Source organism: Schistocerca nitens, chromosome 1 (assembly GCF_023898315.1).
Source record: "Schistocerca nitens isolate TAMUIC-IGC-003100 chromosome 1, iqSchNite1.1, whole genome shotgun sequence".
Lineage (NCBI taxonomy): Eukaryota > Metazoa > Arthropoda > Insecta > Orthoptera > Acrididae > Schistocerca > Schistocerca nitens.
In genome coordinates this window covers 643,213,795-643,232,159 of record NC_064614.1, presented here as the reverse complement: position 1 = coordinate 643,232,159, position 18,365 = coordinate 643,213,795, and the positions used below count along the sequence as shown (strand labels likewise).

Genomic DNA, 18,365 nt, shown 5'->3' with positions numbered 1-18,365 from the left:
TCGTGGACCTTCTCCGTGCAACTAACATGTTGACTGCACTGATGAACCTGGTGGGTAGTATAATAGGTGTGTGTGTGTGTGTGTGTGTGTGTGTGTGTGTGTGTGTGTGTGCAGCATTCTAATCAGGAATAGCTTATTAAAGTGACTGTTATTGTGTTGTATGGTCAGCTTCTGCACATTGCTTTACCTATTGGCATGCACAAGTTGCTAGTATCTGTTAACCTTCTCTGCTATCCACAACTGTACCAAGAGAATCCATGTGTTGATGTTGTTGACAACTGTAATGTTTGTATCTTACTTAGACATTAATCTTGATACGCTTCACTATGACAGCTGTCAAAAACAAGCTGCAACTTAAAAGGACTGAAGCATGAGCCCTGCCAGCATTCTCTACGAACCCTGCACAATAATAGATAAATTGTTTTTCATCAGATTTAAATGCCCACTACCTTTTGAATTACTCAATCACAAAGCACTACTAGTTTACATGAAGATTCTCTGACCATAATGCACAGTTAATAATTGGATTGAGGTTATAATTCAGTGACTGCCAGTTTTATACATGAAATATGAATGAGAGAGAGAGAGAGAGAGAGAGAGAGAGAGAGAGAGTGTGCAAGCATAATGTTTCGGGCATTAGTGCAATATACGAGGGTAATCCCAAAAGTAAGGTCTCTTATTTTTTTATAAGTACACAGACCTGTTTATTTTTGTAATGGTTTAAATCAGTTTACAGCTTGAACATTTAGCTATTGTTCGACATAATCACCATTTCTGTCGATGCATTTTTGTGGATGCTGTGGCAGTTTTTGTATGCCCATGTCATACCAGCTCCCCGCCGTGCTGTTTTAGAAAGTTATGAACCTCTTCTTTCACCTCGTCGTCGGAGCTGAATCGCTTTCTGGCCAATTGTTCTTTTAACCTAGGGAACAGGTGATAGTCACTGGGTGCCAAGTCAGGACTATAGGGTGGGTGGGTGATTATGTTCCACTGAAACTGTTGCAGGAGAGCAACAGTTTGCCGAGTGATGTGTGGGTGAGCGTTGTCATGGAGAAATGGTACGCCCTTGCTCACCATTCCTCTTCCCCAGTTCTGGACTGCCCGTTGGAGTTTTTTTAGAGTCTCACAACATCTGTCGGCGGTAATTGTGGTCCCAGCTATTCAGCTCTGACAACGAGGTGAAAGAAGAGGTTCATAACTTTCTAAACAGCATGACGGCGAGCTGGTATGACATGGGCATACAAAAACTGCCACAGCGTCTACAAAAATGCATTGACAGGAATGGTGATTATGTCAAAAAATAGCTAAATGTTAAAGCTGTAAACTGATGTAAACCAGTGTAGAATTAAATAGGTCTATGTACTTATAAAAAAAAATAGGAGACCTTACTTGTGGGATTACTCTCGTAATTACTACAGTATTTATAACTACAAAAATCACCAGATAATTTACAGTTTTCTTGTTTAAACTTAGTTCCATTCCTTGGAAGAATAACAGCTATTCTATACTATGAGGATACAGAGCAGCCTTCCACATAACAAAAATGCAGGTTAAATACACTCTTATTTTCTAATTTGTTATAATAAATTAACCTTATATCCTGTTGTGTCTGGACAATTTTATTCATCATGTGGGAAATTGTCTTTGTGCTAAGTGCTGCTGTATTGCTTGAAGTAGAATTTTTAAAATTGTGTTTCAGTTATTTTGCAAGATAATCAAAATTTCCAAAAGTGAAAAGAAGCAATTGCTAGTATTTTTAATTAATTAGGAATGTGAATCTCTCTGTTGGGCATTATATGTTGTTGATAGCTTTTTGCCACGGTGTTAGAGGTGTTATGTTGTTAGTTAAATTTTCCAATAAACTTATGCCATACTGGATAACTGACTCAAAGAAATTTTAACATTGTTGCTTACATGCTTCTGCTGAGCAGCAGGCGTGCACAAAAATGTGACACCCAACGGAACTGCAAAATGCGAATTGTTATGCCTGCATTGAGTTCATCTGGGACTTTCACCTACCAGCCCTGTCTTATTATTCTACCTTATCTTAAAAGACAATAATCATTGGTACAAAAATACCAGAAAATAACAGCAAAAAAAAGCTTCCATTAAATAAGGACACATTTCTAGCTACTGCTCAGAGACTTTAAAGTCCAAAAGACTGTCAGTATGGACTGCTTAAAAACTTAGTAAGAGTGTTTTTGATTTACAACAAGAACAGGATAGTAATTTTAGTGGCTTATCATATCGAAAATTTCTTCCAGAATAGGGGAGAATGCTTGCGGCTTCTATGGTATTTTGATAATGCTTACCCCACTCATGATTGGTCCCAAATGTGAACACATCAAGAAATTGAGCTGTTCAGGGCTGGGTGCTGATCTGATCAAATCTAGGCTTTAACAAGCCGAGAGCTTATGAGTACTAAATCTCTCTAAAACTGTAAACTCGTGGCAGCCGCAGTGCTCACCATGAAGTTTGATGGTGCAACACTGTGTGTTACAGGTTGTCAGGATCTGGACTTAACTGTAGGATTGCAGAGACGATGCAGTGCTGTTGGAAAAACTGCAACTTCAAAATATGCTACATAAAAAACTATAGGGTGCCTGTTGAAGCAAACAAAAGGTCTTAGCGATCAGTCTCCAAGACACCTGTCACACGATTGTTGTTTTAGACCTGTCCACTTACTGGCAGGTTCTGTACTGCTCAACGTTCATTACCCTAGCTACTTGTGGAATGAAGATAAAATGTTAGAGCTCTTTTCCTTCAACTCATCACGGGGTATAAAGTACTTAAAAAAATGGTGACACCCACAAGACTTATGTGTAAGGGTATATTTTGTCTAATGGATGACACATTAAGAAATTTATTGTTCCTTTTTGTAATGTCTATTTTTGCCTGTTACACAACAACAATATCTACGACATCTAATATAGATTGTCTTCATTTTTTGCAACAATCTGATGCAGAATATAAATAAATAAATTTGCCAATAATATCAGCAGTGAACATCATACCAGGCTAAATATTTTAACTAAATAATGCTACCAAAAAGTATGGTGGTGTCACATTTTTATTTTGTCTTTCTTGTGTGATGTTTCCTTATAATGCATGGACTTCTTTAAAGGCTTGGGGACTTACTGAAACAGGGTACGTAATAGAGGGAGAGTTACCACCTACTTCATCATGGAAGATGTGTTTGATGTTTTTTGGTGCGTGGCAGGAACAGAAGATGCAAATGGTAAAGGTATTGAACCACCTGTTGAAGTCATGAGAGCTGTGGTGTAGAGCAGGATTAGTGACTGAAATAAAGAGTTTGTTGCTAGCTACATTTTTTTAATGATCATTCATTCATTCATTCAGCTAAGAAGCTGGTTAGCTATAGCTACATACAACCTTTTGCAGCTCGTCTGATACTTGGTGTGATTGCTTTCATATGTGGCTGTATGTTTCATTAGATATAAAATTCCTGTGCCTGAAATCCAGTATGAAATGTTGAATGGGGTGAGTCTTGTCCCCTGTTATCTACAGGAGAATGATCAGTGGAGTGCAAAATTGGGAGCAACAAAGGACTAGGATGTTGTCAGTTGAGTGAAATTAATCATTTGGGGGACATGTGGAGTGGAGGGAGGAATTGTTGTAATAAGATATCCTTTGCTCAGAGTATGACACATGGTGATAGGTAGACAAAACCTGTAGCAAATATCATCAAACTTTCCCAAAACTCCCCAGGGGGTTCACTACCCTTTGGTGAGTTCGTGCCTGGCTACCATGGGGCCCCAGTCTTTGTAGCACTTCTTCCCCTTCCGTGCTGCATGTTTTGGGTATCTTCAGTATGCGTGTCACTTCGGCATCACCACTCGTCTTCTCTTCATGGGAACAAGCTCTGGGGAATTAAACCTCTCCCAATGGCTTGGCTGACTTCTTGTGATCTCTCACGTCGTGAGACGATTTTAGCTAGGGTGCTTATTGGGCATTGTCATTTTAGCCATCACCATTTGTTACATGCTGATTCCCCACCACTTTGTGCTCATTGTCATCAATCTTTGACGATTTGCCCTTTCCTGACCCAGTGCCCCTTTTTTAACTTACGTTCCAGTGTATGTTAGCCATCTGAGTTATTGGCAGTTTTAGCGAAATGCGTGGGCTGTCGATTGTGTTTTACTTTTTATCTGTCACAGCAATATGGCGAAAGACATTTAATCTTTGGTGTGGGAACTCTGTTGTCTGTATGGCGTATTTTGTGGACCTTTCTCCAAGGGGAAGTCCTTCTTTCTAGCTTTCTTTCCTTTCATCGACTGAGCTTTGCGTAGAATCACTTCCAAACCAATTTTATAAGGGGAGTACTGCATGGTGGCTGATTTGTTGCAGTTATGACAGGTTTATTGGTGTCATTTGCCAGGTGAAGTGCATTTTAGCGTAAGTGGTGTTACTCTTCCCTTGCTTTTGGTCTAAATCAGAGAGACGCTATCAGTGAATCTGAACCAGTCAAGGGATTTCAGGTGTGTTTTGCAGAAGGAATAGGAAGAATTCCTGTAGGTTATTCATAAACACTTTGACATAGGAAGATGCCTTGTCTGTATGTAGTAAAATTCTACAGGATTTGAATGTGTCTTTTGCTTTCAAAGGAGAAACAGTTATGGGTCAGAATGTGATTGAACTAGCAAGTTTGAATGAGATGATGGATTTGGTGTCGGGACAGTGTTGTCCGTGGCAGCATGGGCATGAGGATGTTGGTTTTTAAAGACGGAGCATCCCTGGTGATAAAGTTTGTGATGATGATGTGACAAGCACTGTGGAAATGTAATAGAGAAATTGATAAGTGCCTTGGGTGTAGAGAGGGAGCTACAGATAACACTGTGCAATAATGAAAATGTAAATTGAATGAAAATACTCAATTCCTATGAGTTCTAATGTGCTGATGGCGAATATCACAAAGGCAATTCAAAATAGCTCTGGTTTTCATTTTACACTGTTTTATTACAGCGAGATAATTATATACAGATTTTTATGTTAAGTTTAAAATCAAATATTATAATAAACGAGAATAATGGAATGTAGTCGAATTAAATCGGGTGATGCTGCGGGAATTAGATTAGGAAATGAGACGCTTAAGGTAGTAAATGAGTTTTGCTATTTGGGGAGCAGAATAACTGATGATGTTCGAAGTAGAGAGGATATAAAATGTAGACTGGCAATGGCAAGGAAAGCGTTTCTGAAGAAGGGAAATTTTTTAACATTGAGTATAGACTTAAGTGTCAGGAAGTCTTTTCTGAAAGTATTTGTATGGAGTGTAGCCATGTATGGAAGTGAAACGTGGATGATAAATAGTTTAGACAAGAAGAGAATAGAAGCTGAGGCATCAAGGGATCACCAATTTAGTACTGGAGGGCAGTGTGGAGGGTAAAAATCGTAGAGGGAGACCAAGAGAGGAATACACTTAACAGATTCAGAAGAATGTAGGTAGCAGTAGGTACTGGGAGATGATGAACCTTGCACAGGATAGAGTAGTATGGAGAGCTGCATCAAACCAGTCTCTGGACTAAAGACCAAAACAACAACATTATAATGGTTTGTCAAAGTCATAATAACTAGTAACAATGTATTATATTATTGTTCCTGGTCTTACTTGTGTGCAATATTTTGGATATAAACATTATGATGCCATTTTTAGTGATCTTTTTGTCTCCCACCTCTTCAACTTCAGTGACTTTATTAATGCATGTAATAATTTCTACACGTTTGTTTCCAGATTAACTACCAGTTGTTCAAGTTGACTGCTATTGGAGTGAACAAAAATGACACGAGTTTATGTTAACAGTGCTGACACATGTTGCTATGTTTGTGGAGAAGTGATATTTGCTTCACAAAAACAGCAAATAACTCCAGTGATTTAAAAAGCTTACAGTTCTTATTTTGGGTGCAAGATAGGTGATCAGGATAAATCCTAGGCTCCACATGTGATCTGCAACACTTGGGCCAGCAACCTCAGGAAGTGGATGCTTGGGAAAGGACATTCAATGCCTTTTGCAGTGCCTATGATCTAGTGTGAGCCAACTAACCATGTCAGTGACTGCTACTTTTGTATAGTTCCTACTATCAAGAAGGGAGTTTCGAAGAAGAAGAAGAAGAAGAAGAAGAAGAAGCGGAGAGTGATCCATCCTAACATTCCATCTGCCATATGTCCAGTTCTACATGGGGAAGGATTGCCAATACCTGAAACGCCGACAGAGTACGAGATTACTTCTGATGGAGATTCTGAATGTCCTGAACCATGTACATCACAAGATCCAGAGTTTCTTCCAAATATATCATCAACTGATGATCCACAAAAATAGCCTCAAAATGAGTTAAGTGATCTCATTAGAGATTTGGAGCGCTCTAAAGCTAAGGCTGAGATCTTAGCATCAAGATTGCAGCAGCACAGTTTTCTGGAAAGCAATGTAAATATTTCATTCTACCACAGAAGAGAGCAGCAATTCACTCAATTTTTTTAACATGCAATATAGTCTTGTGCCACGTGTAAATATAAACGGTCTAATGAAGGCCCTCACAATTAATTTCAATCCTGATTAGTGGAGACTCTTTATTGATTCATCAAAGTTGAGCTCCCTTCTATTCCAGTTGGGCATAGTGTGCTTATGAAAGAGCCATCAAGTATAACGACTCTTAATGATAGATTTGTGGTGACATGAAAGTGGTTGCGGTGCTATTAGATTTGCAGTTAGGGTATACTAAATATTGCTGCTTTCTCTGTGAATGGAATAGCTGAGCTCATGCATCTCATTACAGGAAACATGAATGGTCCACTAAAAAATCTCTTCAACCATGTATAAAGAACATTAAGAGTGAACCTCTAGTAGACCCTAAAAAGATTCTGCTCCTGCCGTTGCACATAAAGTTGGGTCTCATGAAAAACTTTAAGGGAATGAACAAAGATGCTGACACATTTTAGTACTTAAGGTAAAAATTCTCTTAAGTGAGGAGGGCACCTTCGTAGGCTCTTTGGAGGCCATACTTTTGATGAAATCATACAAGATGATGAGAAGCAGGCATGGGAATGTTTTAAGACAGTCTGTTTACAGTTAATATGGAACAAACAAGCAATAAATTACAAGGAGATTGTAAGATAACATGTTGTCATCTTATGAAAAACTTGGTTGCAAAATGTCATTGAAAATGCATTTTGTGCATAGTCATCTTGACTTCTTCCCCAAATATTGTGGTGCAATTGATGATGAAGATGGGGAGCGATTTCGTAAAGATATTGCCACATTTGAGAAGAGGTATGCCAGAAAGTGGAGCCCTACTATTTTAGCCGATTACTGCTGGACTGTCATAAGGGATGTTCCTGAGTATGTGTATAAACATCAAGCCAAGTGAAAATGGTCATCTTCTGAATTTATCTCTGAACAAAATTTGTAATTGTATGTACTGTACATAAGGACATTTAACATTTGTAATCCATTATATATCTTTGTGACCAGTTAGTTTATACATTTTCTTTTGTGCTTTACATAGTTCTGGTACAAAGTAGACTTACAGTTTTCATTCATGTAATATTATCTTCATTTTTTTAATGCTTCACTTTTGTACTTCCAGAATGGCACTGAAATTTATCAATGCATAACACACAATTCGAGTAATTATTCACTTAAAATTTGTTACGCTGAATCTTGGAACATGAATGCATATTTAGTTAGTGAATATAATAGAGGGAAACATTCCACGCAGGAAAAATATATCTAAAAACAAAGATGATGTGACTTACCATACGAAAGTGCTGGCAGGTCGATAGACACACAAACAAACACAATCACACACACAAAATTCTAGCTTTCGCAACCAACGGTTGCTTCATCAGGAAATAGGGAAGGAGAGGGAAAGACGAAAGGATGTGGGTTTTAAGGGAGAGGGTAAGGAGTCATTCCAATCCCGGGAGCGGAAAGACTTACCTTAGGGGGAAAAAAGGACAGGTATACACTCGCACACACACCCATATCCATCCGCACATACACAGGCACAAGCAGACATTTGTAAAGGCAAAGAGATTCGGCAGAGATGTCAGTCAAGGCAGAAGTACAGAGGCAAAGATGTTGTTGAAACACAGGTGAGGTATGAGCGGCGGCAACTTGAAATTAGCGGAGGTTGGGGCCTGGCGGATAACGAGAAGAGAGGATGTACTGTTCCCATCTCCGAAGTTCTGACAGGTTGGTGTTAGTGGGAAGCATCCAGATAACCCGGATTGTGTAACACTGTGCCAAGATGTGCTGGCCGTGCACCAAGGCATGTTTAGCCACAGAGTGATCCTCATTACCAACAAACACTGTCTGCCTGTGTCCATTCATGCGAGTGGACAGTTTGTTGCTGGTCATTCCCACATAGAAAGCTTCACAGTGTAGGCAGGTCAGTTGGTAAAACACGTGGGTGCTTTCACACGTGGCTCTGCCTTTGATCGTGTACACCTTCCGGGTTACAGGACTGGAGTAGTTGGTGGTGGGAGGGTGCATGGGACAGGTTTTACACCGGGGGCGGTTACAAGGGTAGGAGCCAGAGGGTAGGGAAGGTGGTTTGGGGATTTCATAGGGATGAACTAAGAGGTTACGAAGGTTAGGTGGACGGCGGAAAGACACTCTTGGTGGCGTGGGGAGGATTTCATGAAGGATGGATCTCATTTCAGGGCAGGATTTGAGGAAGTCGTATCCCTGCTGGAGAGCCACATTCAGAGTCTGATCCAGTCCCGGAAAGTATCCTGTCACAAGTGCGGCACTTTTGTGGTTCTTCTGTGGGAGGTTCTGGGTTTGAGGGGATGAGGAAGTGGCTCTGGTTATTTGCTTCTGTACCAGGTCGGGAGGGTAGTTGCGGGATGCGAAAGCTGTTTTCGACTGGAGCAGATTTGTTTGCCACGAAGACCTAGGCTGTAGGGAAGGGACCGTTTGATGTGGAATGGGTGGCAGCTGTCATAATGGAGGTACTGTTGCTTGTTGGTGGGTTTGATGTGGACGGACGTGTGAAGCTGGCCATTGGACAGATGGAGGTCAACGTCAAGGAAAGTGGCGTGGGATTTGGAGTAGGACCAGGTGAATTTGATGGAACCAAAGGAGTTGAGGTTGGAGAGGAAATTCTGGAGTTCTTCTTCACTGTGAGTCCAGATCATGAAGATGTCATCAATAAATCTGTACCAAACTTTAAGTTGGCAGGCCTGGGTAACCAAGAAGGCCTCCTCTAAGCGACCCATGAATAGGTTGGCTTACGAGGGGGCCATCCTGGTACCCATGGCTGTTCCCTTTAATTGTTGGTATGTCTGGCCTTCAAAAGTGAAGAAGTTGTGGGTCAGGATGAAGCTGGCTAAGGTAATGAGGAAAGAGGTTTTAGGTAGGGTGGCAGGTGATCGGCATGAAAGGAAGTGCTCCATCGCAGTAGCTAGTGAGTTATTTATACAAAAATGTAGATTACAGTTTTAAAAAGCTAGAGCTAAATATTTATGAAGATGATGATTTTGTATAATTTTATACTGAAATAAACACACCTAACTCAAAATCATGCAATTTACACACTTTCACTTCAAATTTGTTACGGGCGCTGATAACCTCGTTGTTGTGCACCCTAAAACACTAATCATCATCATCGTCATCATTCAAATTTGTTGTTCAGTGTAATTGTACAGCAATCCCATTCATCAAAGAGCCTTGATGGGACAACTAGTAAAAGACGAATGTATTTAGGTTTGTATTGCTTGCAGAACAAGTAAAAGGTGAAAAGGGAGATGGATTCATTTGATGGAGTTTGAAATGGGTGTCATGCTGGTCCCCTGCTTTTGGCCATGTGCAAATGTGTAGTTGGTAAAGAATAACATTTTTACCCATGCTTCATTTGTTCCTATAAATTAGTAAGGTATATGTAGGGAAAACGTAACAAAATTTGGTTTCATAAAAACCTGGATTCTCTAAGCAAAAAGAGTATCTCGTGGGTCATGAGAACACTAAACAAAGTGTTTGTGTTTGTGTTTTTGTGTAAATTTTCAGAGCTTTAAGTTTGCGTACTCATACACCATTATTCATTAGAAAATGTAAATGTGGTTTTCCTTCTGTAATTTCCATTATAGTGTCATTTCATTAATATATTATTGCAAATAGTTATCCCTGGGGGTATCTGTTAGCTAGTCTTTCGTACTAGTGATTAAAATAGGCCTGCTTTGAGATATCAAAAAACAAAGATGATGTGACTTACCAAACGAAAGCGCTGGCACGTCGATAGACACACAAACAAACACAAACATACACACAAAATTCAAGCTTTTGCAACAAACTGTTGCCTCATCAGGAAAGAGGGAAGGAGAGGGAAAGACGAAAGGATGTAGGTTTTAAGGGAGAGGGTAAGGAGTCATTCCAATCCCGGGAGCGGAAAGACTTACCTTAGGGGGAAAAAAGGATGGGTATACACTCGCGCGCACACACACACATATCCATCCACACATATAGACACAACTTGTGTCTGTATATGTGTGGATGGATATGTGTGTGTGTGCGCAAGTGTATACCCGTCCTTTTTTCCCCCTAAGGTAAGTCTTTCCGCTCCCGGGATTGGAATGACTCCTTACCCTCTCCCTTAAAACCCACATCCTTTCGTCTTTCCCTCTCCTTCCCTCTTTCCTGATGAGGCAACAGTTTGTTGCGAAAGCTTGAATTTTGTGTGTATGTTTGTGTTTGTTTGTGTGTCTATCGACGTGCCAGCGCTTTCGTTTGGTAAGTCACATCATCTTTGTTTTTAGATATATTTTTCCCACGTGGAATGTTTCCCTCTATATATATATATATATATATATATATATATATATATATATATATATATATATATATATATATATATATTAGTCGCACACATTGCAGACATGTAGCTGCAAATAAACAAAAAATTAATTTCAATAATGAAAACGGATAGATGCTACTCACCCCATAGAAGAGACATTGAACCACAGGCAGTCACAATTAAAAAACACTTTTAAAATATTAAGCTTTGGACAAAGTTCTTCTTCTGAAGTAGACAACACACACTACATTAACACAATGACATACACATGGCGACTGTCTCCGGGTGCTGCAGCCTGGTTGCCATGTGTGTCTTGAGTTTTGTGTGTGTGTGTGTCTTCTGAGAAGAAAGACTTTGCCTGAAATCGTAATATTTTAGTGTTTCTTTTCATTGTGCCGGTCTGTAACTCATCATCATCATCTCTATATGGTGTGTAGGAACCTCTCCTTCCCATGTTATTGTTATTCGATCCAGGACTTTCCGTTGTTTGAGAAACTAATTACTTAGCTTTATTTTTTTTATTTTCTATTAAAAAGTGTAGGACTTTCTTTGTAAAACAGTAAAATTGTACTTTTGACATAGTCTCTTCTCTGTCTCACACTGAACTCTTTGGTACGTGGTACCTGAACAGTTAGGTAACCTGAATTCAGAGTTTTATTTTCCACAGCAATAATATTGTAAATAGTCTCACATGTCAGTAAATTTATGAACTGTTTGCATCTGAGACCAAGTAAAGGGATTCCTCTTTATTGCAGTCCAAAGAAAACTGACTTCATCCGAGCAAAATATCTGCATCTTGCATTCGTATTTAGACCCGGGAAAGATGAACCTCCCCTTCAGGAAGATGATTTAAGCCAGCAGCTGCATTCCAGCGTACGGACTGCCAATTTGGAGACTAGCCTTCGCCTTTTATCACAGGGGGCAGATCCTTGTTACTTCCATCAGGTAACGTTGCTGATAATAAAATGTTCTTTTTTATTTATTTATGCATTTTATTTTAAAAATTTAGACGGTATCCACTAGATCTGTAGGGAAAAAAAGAGGTGGGTTCCAAATAGCAGTTTTGAAGTAACTTCAATTAGTAGAATTTGTAACAGCAAGGGGGATTGGGATGTTGTTTAACTGCAAATAAATTAGCTAACGTTATTTTAGATTATGAGGTACCATGTAGGCTTACAATCTGTGATTGATTAAATTAGCTAACTACATTTTGGGTGACTGGGTCCCAGACAGGCCTACAGAAAGTTTCTTATTTGCACATTGTAGGCTGCGCAGAGTGGCCGTGCGGTTTGAGGCACCATGTCACAGATTGAGCAGCCCCTCCCGCCAGAGGTTAGAGTCCTTCCTCGGGCATGGGTGTGTGTGTTGTTCTTAGCATAAGTTAGTTTGTTACTTTAAGTAGTGTGTAAGTCTATGGACTGAACCTCGTCAGTTTGGTCTCTTAGGAATTCACACATTGTTGTGACTAATAGAATAACAGTATTAGCGAATAACTGGAGGTCTTAGTATATCCAATCAGATAGTTGGTGTATTTGTTCTATCTGAATGAGACAATACTGAAAATATTTATATTGCTGTCAGATATACTGGCAGAATAGATTTTATTGTGGGGAAATAATAATGTCAAACTGGGGAGGGGGATAATAATAATTTTAATGTGAGATAAATAATTATTTTTCTGTATCTGACCACGAGTCATTAGGAGAAGACTGAGTTGTCTAGAATGAAGCTGGGAAAATATTATGACCACAGATATATCACTTTGTTAATCACATTTCACGCACACATGGCTGCTGACTCTGACAGAAAAGGCCAGAATGCAGCTAATATGGGATGGTAGCAGCAGTCTGGAAGGAGCAGGGAAGGAGAAGGGATAGTCGTGTATGGGTGGAGGGAGAGAGGAACACTGTCTGGCTGAGTGTGCAGGGACTAGAATACCAACAGGCATAGCATCAGGTGGTTTTGTGGCAGGGAGGTGGGGTGGAAAAAGGAACGAAAATAGAGAGGAGCGGGGAAAGATGGTTGGGCATGTTGGCAAAGGGCGGCAAACAGAGGATGGGAGATGAGACTGGGGAAGAGGTGATAGGACAGAGGAGGTGGAAACTGCTGGGTCGAGGGTGGGGGAACAGTGTGTTCCTGTAGGTTGAGACCAGGATAATTACAGGAGCAGAGAATGTGTTGTAAGGATAAGTCCCATCTGTACGGATCAGGGAGGACCCAGATGGCTTGGTGAGTGAAGGAGCCATTGAAATAAAGTATGTTATGTTCAGCTGCATGTTGTGCCACAGGGTGGTCAACTTCTTTCATGGCCTCAGTATGGCCATGACCATTCATCCTGGCGGACAGCTGGTGGTAGTCACACCAATATAAAAAGCTGTGCAGTGATTGTAGCAGAGCTGGTTAATGATGTGGCTGCTTGCACAGATGGCCCAGCCCCTGATGGGGTAGGATAAACCTGTGACAGGACTGGAGAAGGGAATGCTGGTTGGCTGGACTGGGCAGGTCTTGGATCGGGGTCTTCCTCAGGGATATGATCTTTGGGGCAAGGGGCTAGGATTGGAAGAGGCATAGTCCATGGAACACCATTTTATGAGGAGTGGGAAGGATCTCGGGTAGGATGGCCCTCATTTTAGGACATGATTATAGGTAATCGAAGCCATGGCAAAGGATGTGGTTCAGTTGTTTTAGTCTGGCATTGTACTGGATGGTGAAGAGGACACTCCTTTGCGGCTGGTTCTTGGGGGTGGTGAGAGGTTGGGGGGGGAGGGGGGATGGCACGGGAAATCTGTTTGCAGACTAGGTTTTGGGGGGGGGGGGGTAGTGTCTGTCTATGAAGGCCTTGGTGAGACCCCCAGCATATTGGGCAAGGGAGTTCTTGTCACTACAGATACTCTGTCCCCAGATGTCCAGGCTGAGTGGTAGGGATTTTTTGGTGTGGAAGGGATGACAGCTGTTGCAATGCAGGTACTGGTGGTGGTTGGTGGGTTTAATGTGGACAGAGGAGGAGATGGAGCCAGCAGAGAGGAGGAGGTTGCATGGTGGGTTGAGGAGGACCAGGTGAAGTGGATCAGAGAGAAAGTGTTGAGGTTGTGAAGGAATGAAGATAGGGTGTCTTGGCCCTGAGTCGAGATCATGAAGATATCGTCAATGAACCTGAACTGCACTAGGGGTTTGGCATTCTGGGAGGCTAGGAAGGTCTCCTCTACATGGCCCGTAAACAGGTTGGCTTCAGAAGGTGCCATGCAGGTGCCCATGGCTGTGCTACAGATTTTTTTTGTATACCTTGCCTTCAAAGGAGAAGTAGTTGTGGGTTAGAATAAAGTTAGTAAGGTGTATGAGGAATGAGGTAGGGGGGTTTGGAGTATGAAGGATCTGGGGAAAATTAATGTTCAAAGGTAATGTAGCCATAAGACCATGGGCATGAAGGATGGTGGTGTATATGGAGGTGGTGTGAACAGTGATGAGTAGGGATCCATGAGGTAAAGGGGTGGGGATGGTGGAGAGTAGGAGAAGGGAAGTAGTCGGTATCTTTGATGTGGGAGGATGTATTAAAGGCAATTGGTTGGAGGTGTTGGTCAATGAGGGCCATAATTCTTTCATTGGGGCGCAATAACCAGCCACAATAGGGCATCCAGGATTGTTGGGTTTGTGGATTTTGGGTAGCATGTGGGAGTTGGGTGTGTCAGGGTGTCATAAGGATGAGGGAGGGAAATTGATTCAGGGGAGAGGTTCTGGGAAGGTGCAAAGGCTGCGGTCACATTTGCTCTAATATTGATGATTCTGCCGACGACAGACATAGGCCAGAGACAGTTGATCTTTTCAAATCAGTACACCACTACTTGTGCAGTCACACTATAACTGATCTTATCTCACAAACATACAGACTTCGGACAACAATCAGTGCAGTTCATATCAGTTTGTTTTCTTTGGTCCAATCGACTGATGTTTTCGCACATGAAATATGGGGCATGGGAAAATGATAAGTTTAGTCCAAGAAAGAGTGAGTTTGTGGCATTCTGAGAATGAAAATATCATAATTGTCGTATAGTTCAGAATGTATGGACTGAAAGTGTAGGTTTATTGGAAACCTAAAATAGCCAAAATCTTTATTGGAAATTTTAGGAGTTGATTATAACATCAAAAATTAATTTGATCAAGTGAAAAGGGTGGTGTATCTTATATGCTTACAAGTGGTAGGTTGTCACTATTTCTCTACAAATTATTATTACTGCCTACTGGTGTTTTATGCCAGTAGGGTAATGGTTCTATTAGTATGAAGTGGTTTGCAAATGTGATATATGGTATTTATTTCCACTTTTAAGCACTTTAGTTTTTCAGAATGTCTTGCGCTACACTATATGCTTCTCTTTCACCTGATTGCTAAATGACAGTCATTGAAGATTGACATACGTCTGCACAACTTTAAATAAACAACAGTGAAGGTCACCAAGGTGAGCCTATATCTATTAGTAAAACTTGTCTGTTTATTCTGATAACTGAGTGTGTATAGTACTCGTCATGTTCTTTATGAAAAAGAAAAGCTCATTCACATGTGTTCAGCGTGTCTTTAACGGCAGAAGCTGATATTCAGCACTCATATCCAAGCACAGAGGTGTCATGGTATCCACTCCATCCTAAGAGATTAAAATCTAATCTACTTCATACACAGAATAGATTCTAACCTAATGTAACCTCAATGACACTGCTGAAAACTGACAGGAGATCGGATGCACTGTGACCACTATGTCTGATGATGTTTTCAGATGACATCTGGTGACCGTGTCGAATGACTGTTATTGGCACCACTGTGATTCCACTCTAAGGCTGTAAGGGGGGATTGGAGGTTGTGTTATACTTCTGGGATGGGATCACTCTGGCAGAACTTACAGGTGAAGGAACAGATAACTGGCAGAGCCTACTGCTAGGCAGTCACTGTGATTCATAAAAAGAGTGTGGAACCTTTGTTTGCAGGATGATTAGGTAAGGATTTGTTTTGAGGTTGCGTATGGCTATTCTTTCTTCTATATGCAAAGTTGGTGTTCTGACGAAGGGACTTGGGTTAGGATGGTGAGGCTAAGTTGGTCAGGAATTCCTGGAAGGTGACCAATGGTTGGTTAGGTGGGAAGGGGTGAGGATGATGGTTGGATAGTGGTATGATCTGGAAGACACAGGTTTCAATGTTGGAATTAGGTTGGTTTTGGATGGAGGGATTGATGCCAAAAAGTGCTTCCATTGCAGGTATTGGGAGAAGGAGAGTAGTGCTTTGACAAGTACAGCATGGTTAAATTTTGGTTTAGGGCTAAAACTGAGGCCTTGGTATTGAACTGAAGCTTCTGTGGAGCTGATGATTGTGGTGGAAAGGTTGAGAACAATGTTACAGGAATGTTTTGATTCTGGATTTGGTGGAGTGTTAGCAGGGAGGTTTGGGATATGTGGTTAGTTGTAAAGGTCACCTAAGAAGGGTTTAGGTGCTATGAGGAGTGGACGAGGAGAAACACAGGAGTTGGATAGTGATGCCCTGAGGCGGCAGGAGGATGTCAGCAGTTTGGATAACTTATGGAAGTGGTGTCTGGAATGCTTCTCCAGGTGCTGGAGAGCAAGGGATTCAATTTCAGAGATGTGCTGTATGTTAGGTCGAGGGTCACAAGTTTGTGTGGCATGGTCAGGTGTGAAAAATAAAATGCTAAAGTACATCAGGATGAGGGATGAGGAGGGATCAGTAAGATAAATATAATTGTCAATATTGGAGAAAAACTGTGTGGCACAGACGCTACATCAACAATCTATGTGGTCACAAAGCCTTTGTTGTGCATGGACGATTGTTGATACAGCCTGGCTAGGAAGTAGATGTGGTTTTGAAAGTGGTGAATAAACAAAAGAATTTCTGTTGACATTCTAGTCCCTGCACATCCCTTTCCCATGCCCTCCCCTCCAGATTGCTGCTTCCATCCCACATGTTAGTTGCATTCTGGCCAGAGCTGCTGAAGTTGGTTGTCTCTTGTGCGCGATGTGAGCTGGCTTGTGTGTATGGATGGTGTGTGTTTTTCTTTTTCTGATGAAGGCTCTGTCTGAAAGATTTGTGTAAGTGTCTTTTAATTGTGCCTGTCTGCAAATCTGGAGTTTCCATTGTTTTCTTTTAAAAGTGTCATTTAGTGTGTAGTTTGTTTCTCCAGTCTGATAAGACTATTTACATCCTGCTGCACTATATTAATTGTATGAGTGAATTAACATGGCTTTATTAAAAGTATATTTTGTAATATGTGGCTCTAAAGAAAAAGCTACTATACATTTATATGTAACCCACTAAAGCAAAACACCATAAAATTGGCAGGTCCTGGGTACTTCGCTAAAACTCAGTTTTTTGAATGAGGGAGAGGGGTATGAATTTGAAAATGCTTTGCACACTATCTGAAGGAAAATTTCTGTATATTGATAAAACACTAGTTGAACTACTGTTATAAGTATTTGGCCAAAGCACAGGAGCAAGAGTTAAACATGCAAATGAAATTTGTGAAACTGGGGTATTTTCTTCAGATTTGTGAAGTAATGTAATTAGCCCTTGAGGCGTAAAATGAAATTTTCTGAGGGGTGAAAACTAAAAGATTCAATTCTGTTTCAGTCATGAAACTAAATTATTTTCAAAAGATCATTACTGTTATCATAATTTTGTTGGACTCTAATAATAAATATATGGCTTAATTATATGGCTTATCAACAATTAATTTCCTCAGTTAGTGTCATTAGTGAGGTGAGGTTACAGGTTCTTCACATAGTCCACCCATTACATACATACATTGTGCTTTCTCCCATACATTGCTGATGATAAAAGTGAGATACATAACAAATGCTAAATATCTCAAGAAAAGTCTTCTCCATGTTGTAGATAGTTACTGCAGTAGTCCAGAAATTGCTTCAGTACTTGCTTTGAAAGAGATAAATGAATTAATTGACAGTATTACACGGCAGAAACTACTTAGAGGCTACTGTAGTGCTGTACACAGTATTATTATTATTATTATTATTATTATTACTATTACTACTACTACTACTACTACTACTACTACTACTATTTTTTGTGGCTGTGGTCAGACAAAGAGCATTAGCAGCCTGAAATATTCCAATTTCTACCAGTTCAGAAGCACAGAGTGCAGCAGTCAAGTGATAACGAACAGTAAGTATGGTGCACACATTTTAACTTGGTTGACTTTAAATGGGGTTGCATTGTGCATGTAAAGCAAATGCCACAATGGTGAGGAGTAAAGCAGAGGAAGTATGTTTTGTAACAAGTGTCTATTTTCACTGTGGATAGTTAGCTTTCTTATCTGAGAAAGAATTGTATGCAGCACTCGCGACACACACACACACACACACACACACACACACACACACACACACACACACACACACACACGTGCGCGCGCGCGCGTTCTATATATCATTCATCCATAATTTTAAAAATAAGCGTTCCTGGAAAAGTCTTTGATTGTACACTTTAGTTAGTTGCTGAAGTTGGTGATAATGTTGGGGGAGGGGTGGGGGTGGGGTGGGGGGGGGAGGGA

The 18,365-nt window shown here is 40.6% G+C and overlaps 1 protein-coding gene across 1 annotated transcript in view; it reads left to right on the top strand.

Moving 5' to 3' along the window:
• Positions 1-18,365, top strand: part of LOC126258184 (ARF GTPase-activating protein GIT1) — a 311,125-nt gene that overhangs the window by 57,080 nt on the left and 235,680 nt on the right. The window contains exon 3 of the mRNA XM_049955621.1: positions 11,562-11,751. Coding sequence (XP_049811578.1) covers positions 11,562-11,751 — 190 coding nt within the window. The remainder of the gene's footprint in view (positions 1-11,561; positions 11,752-18,365) is intronic.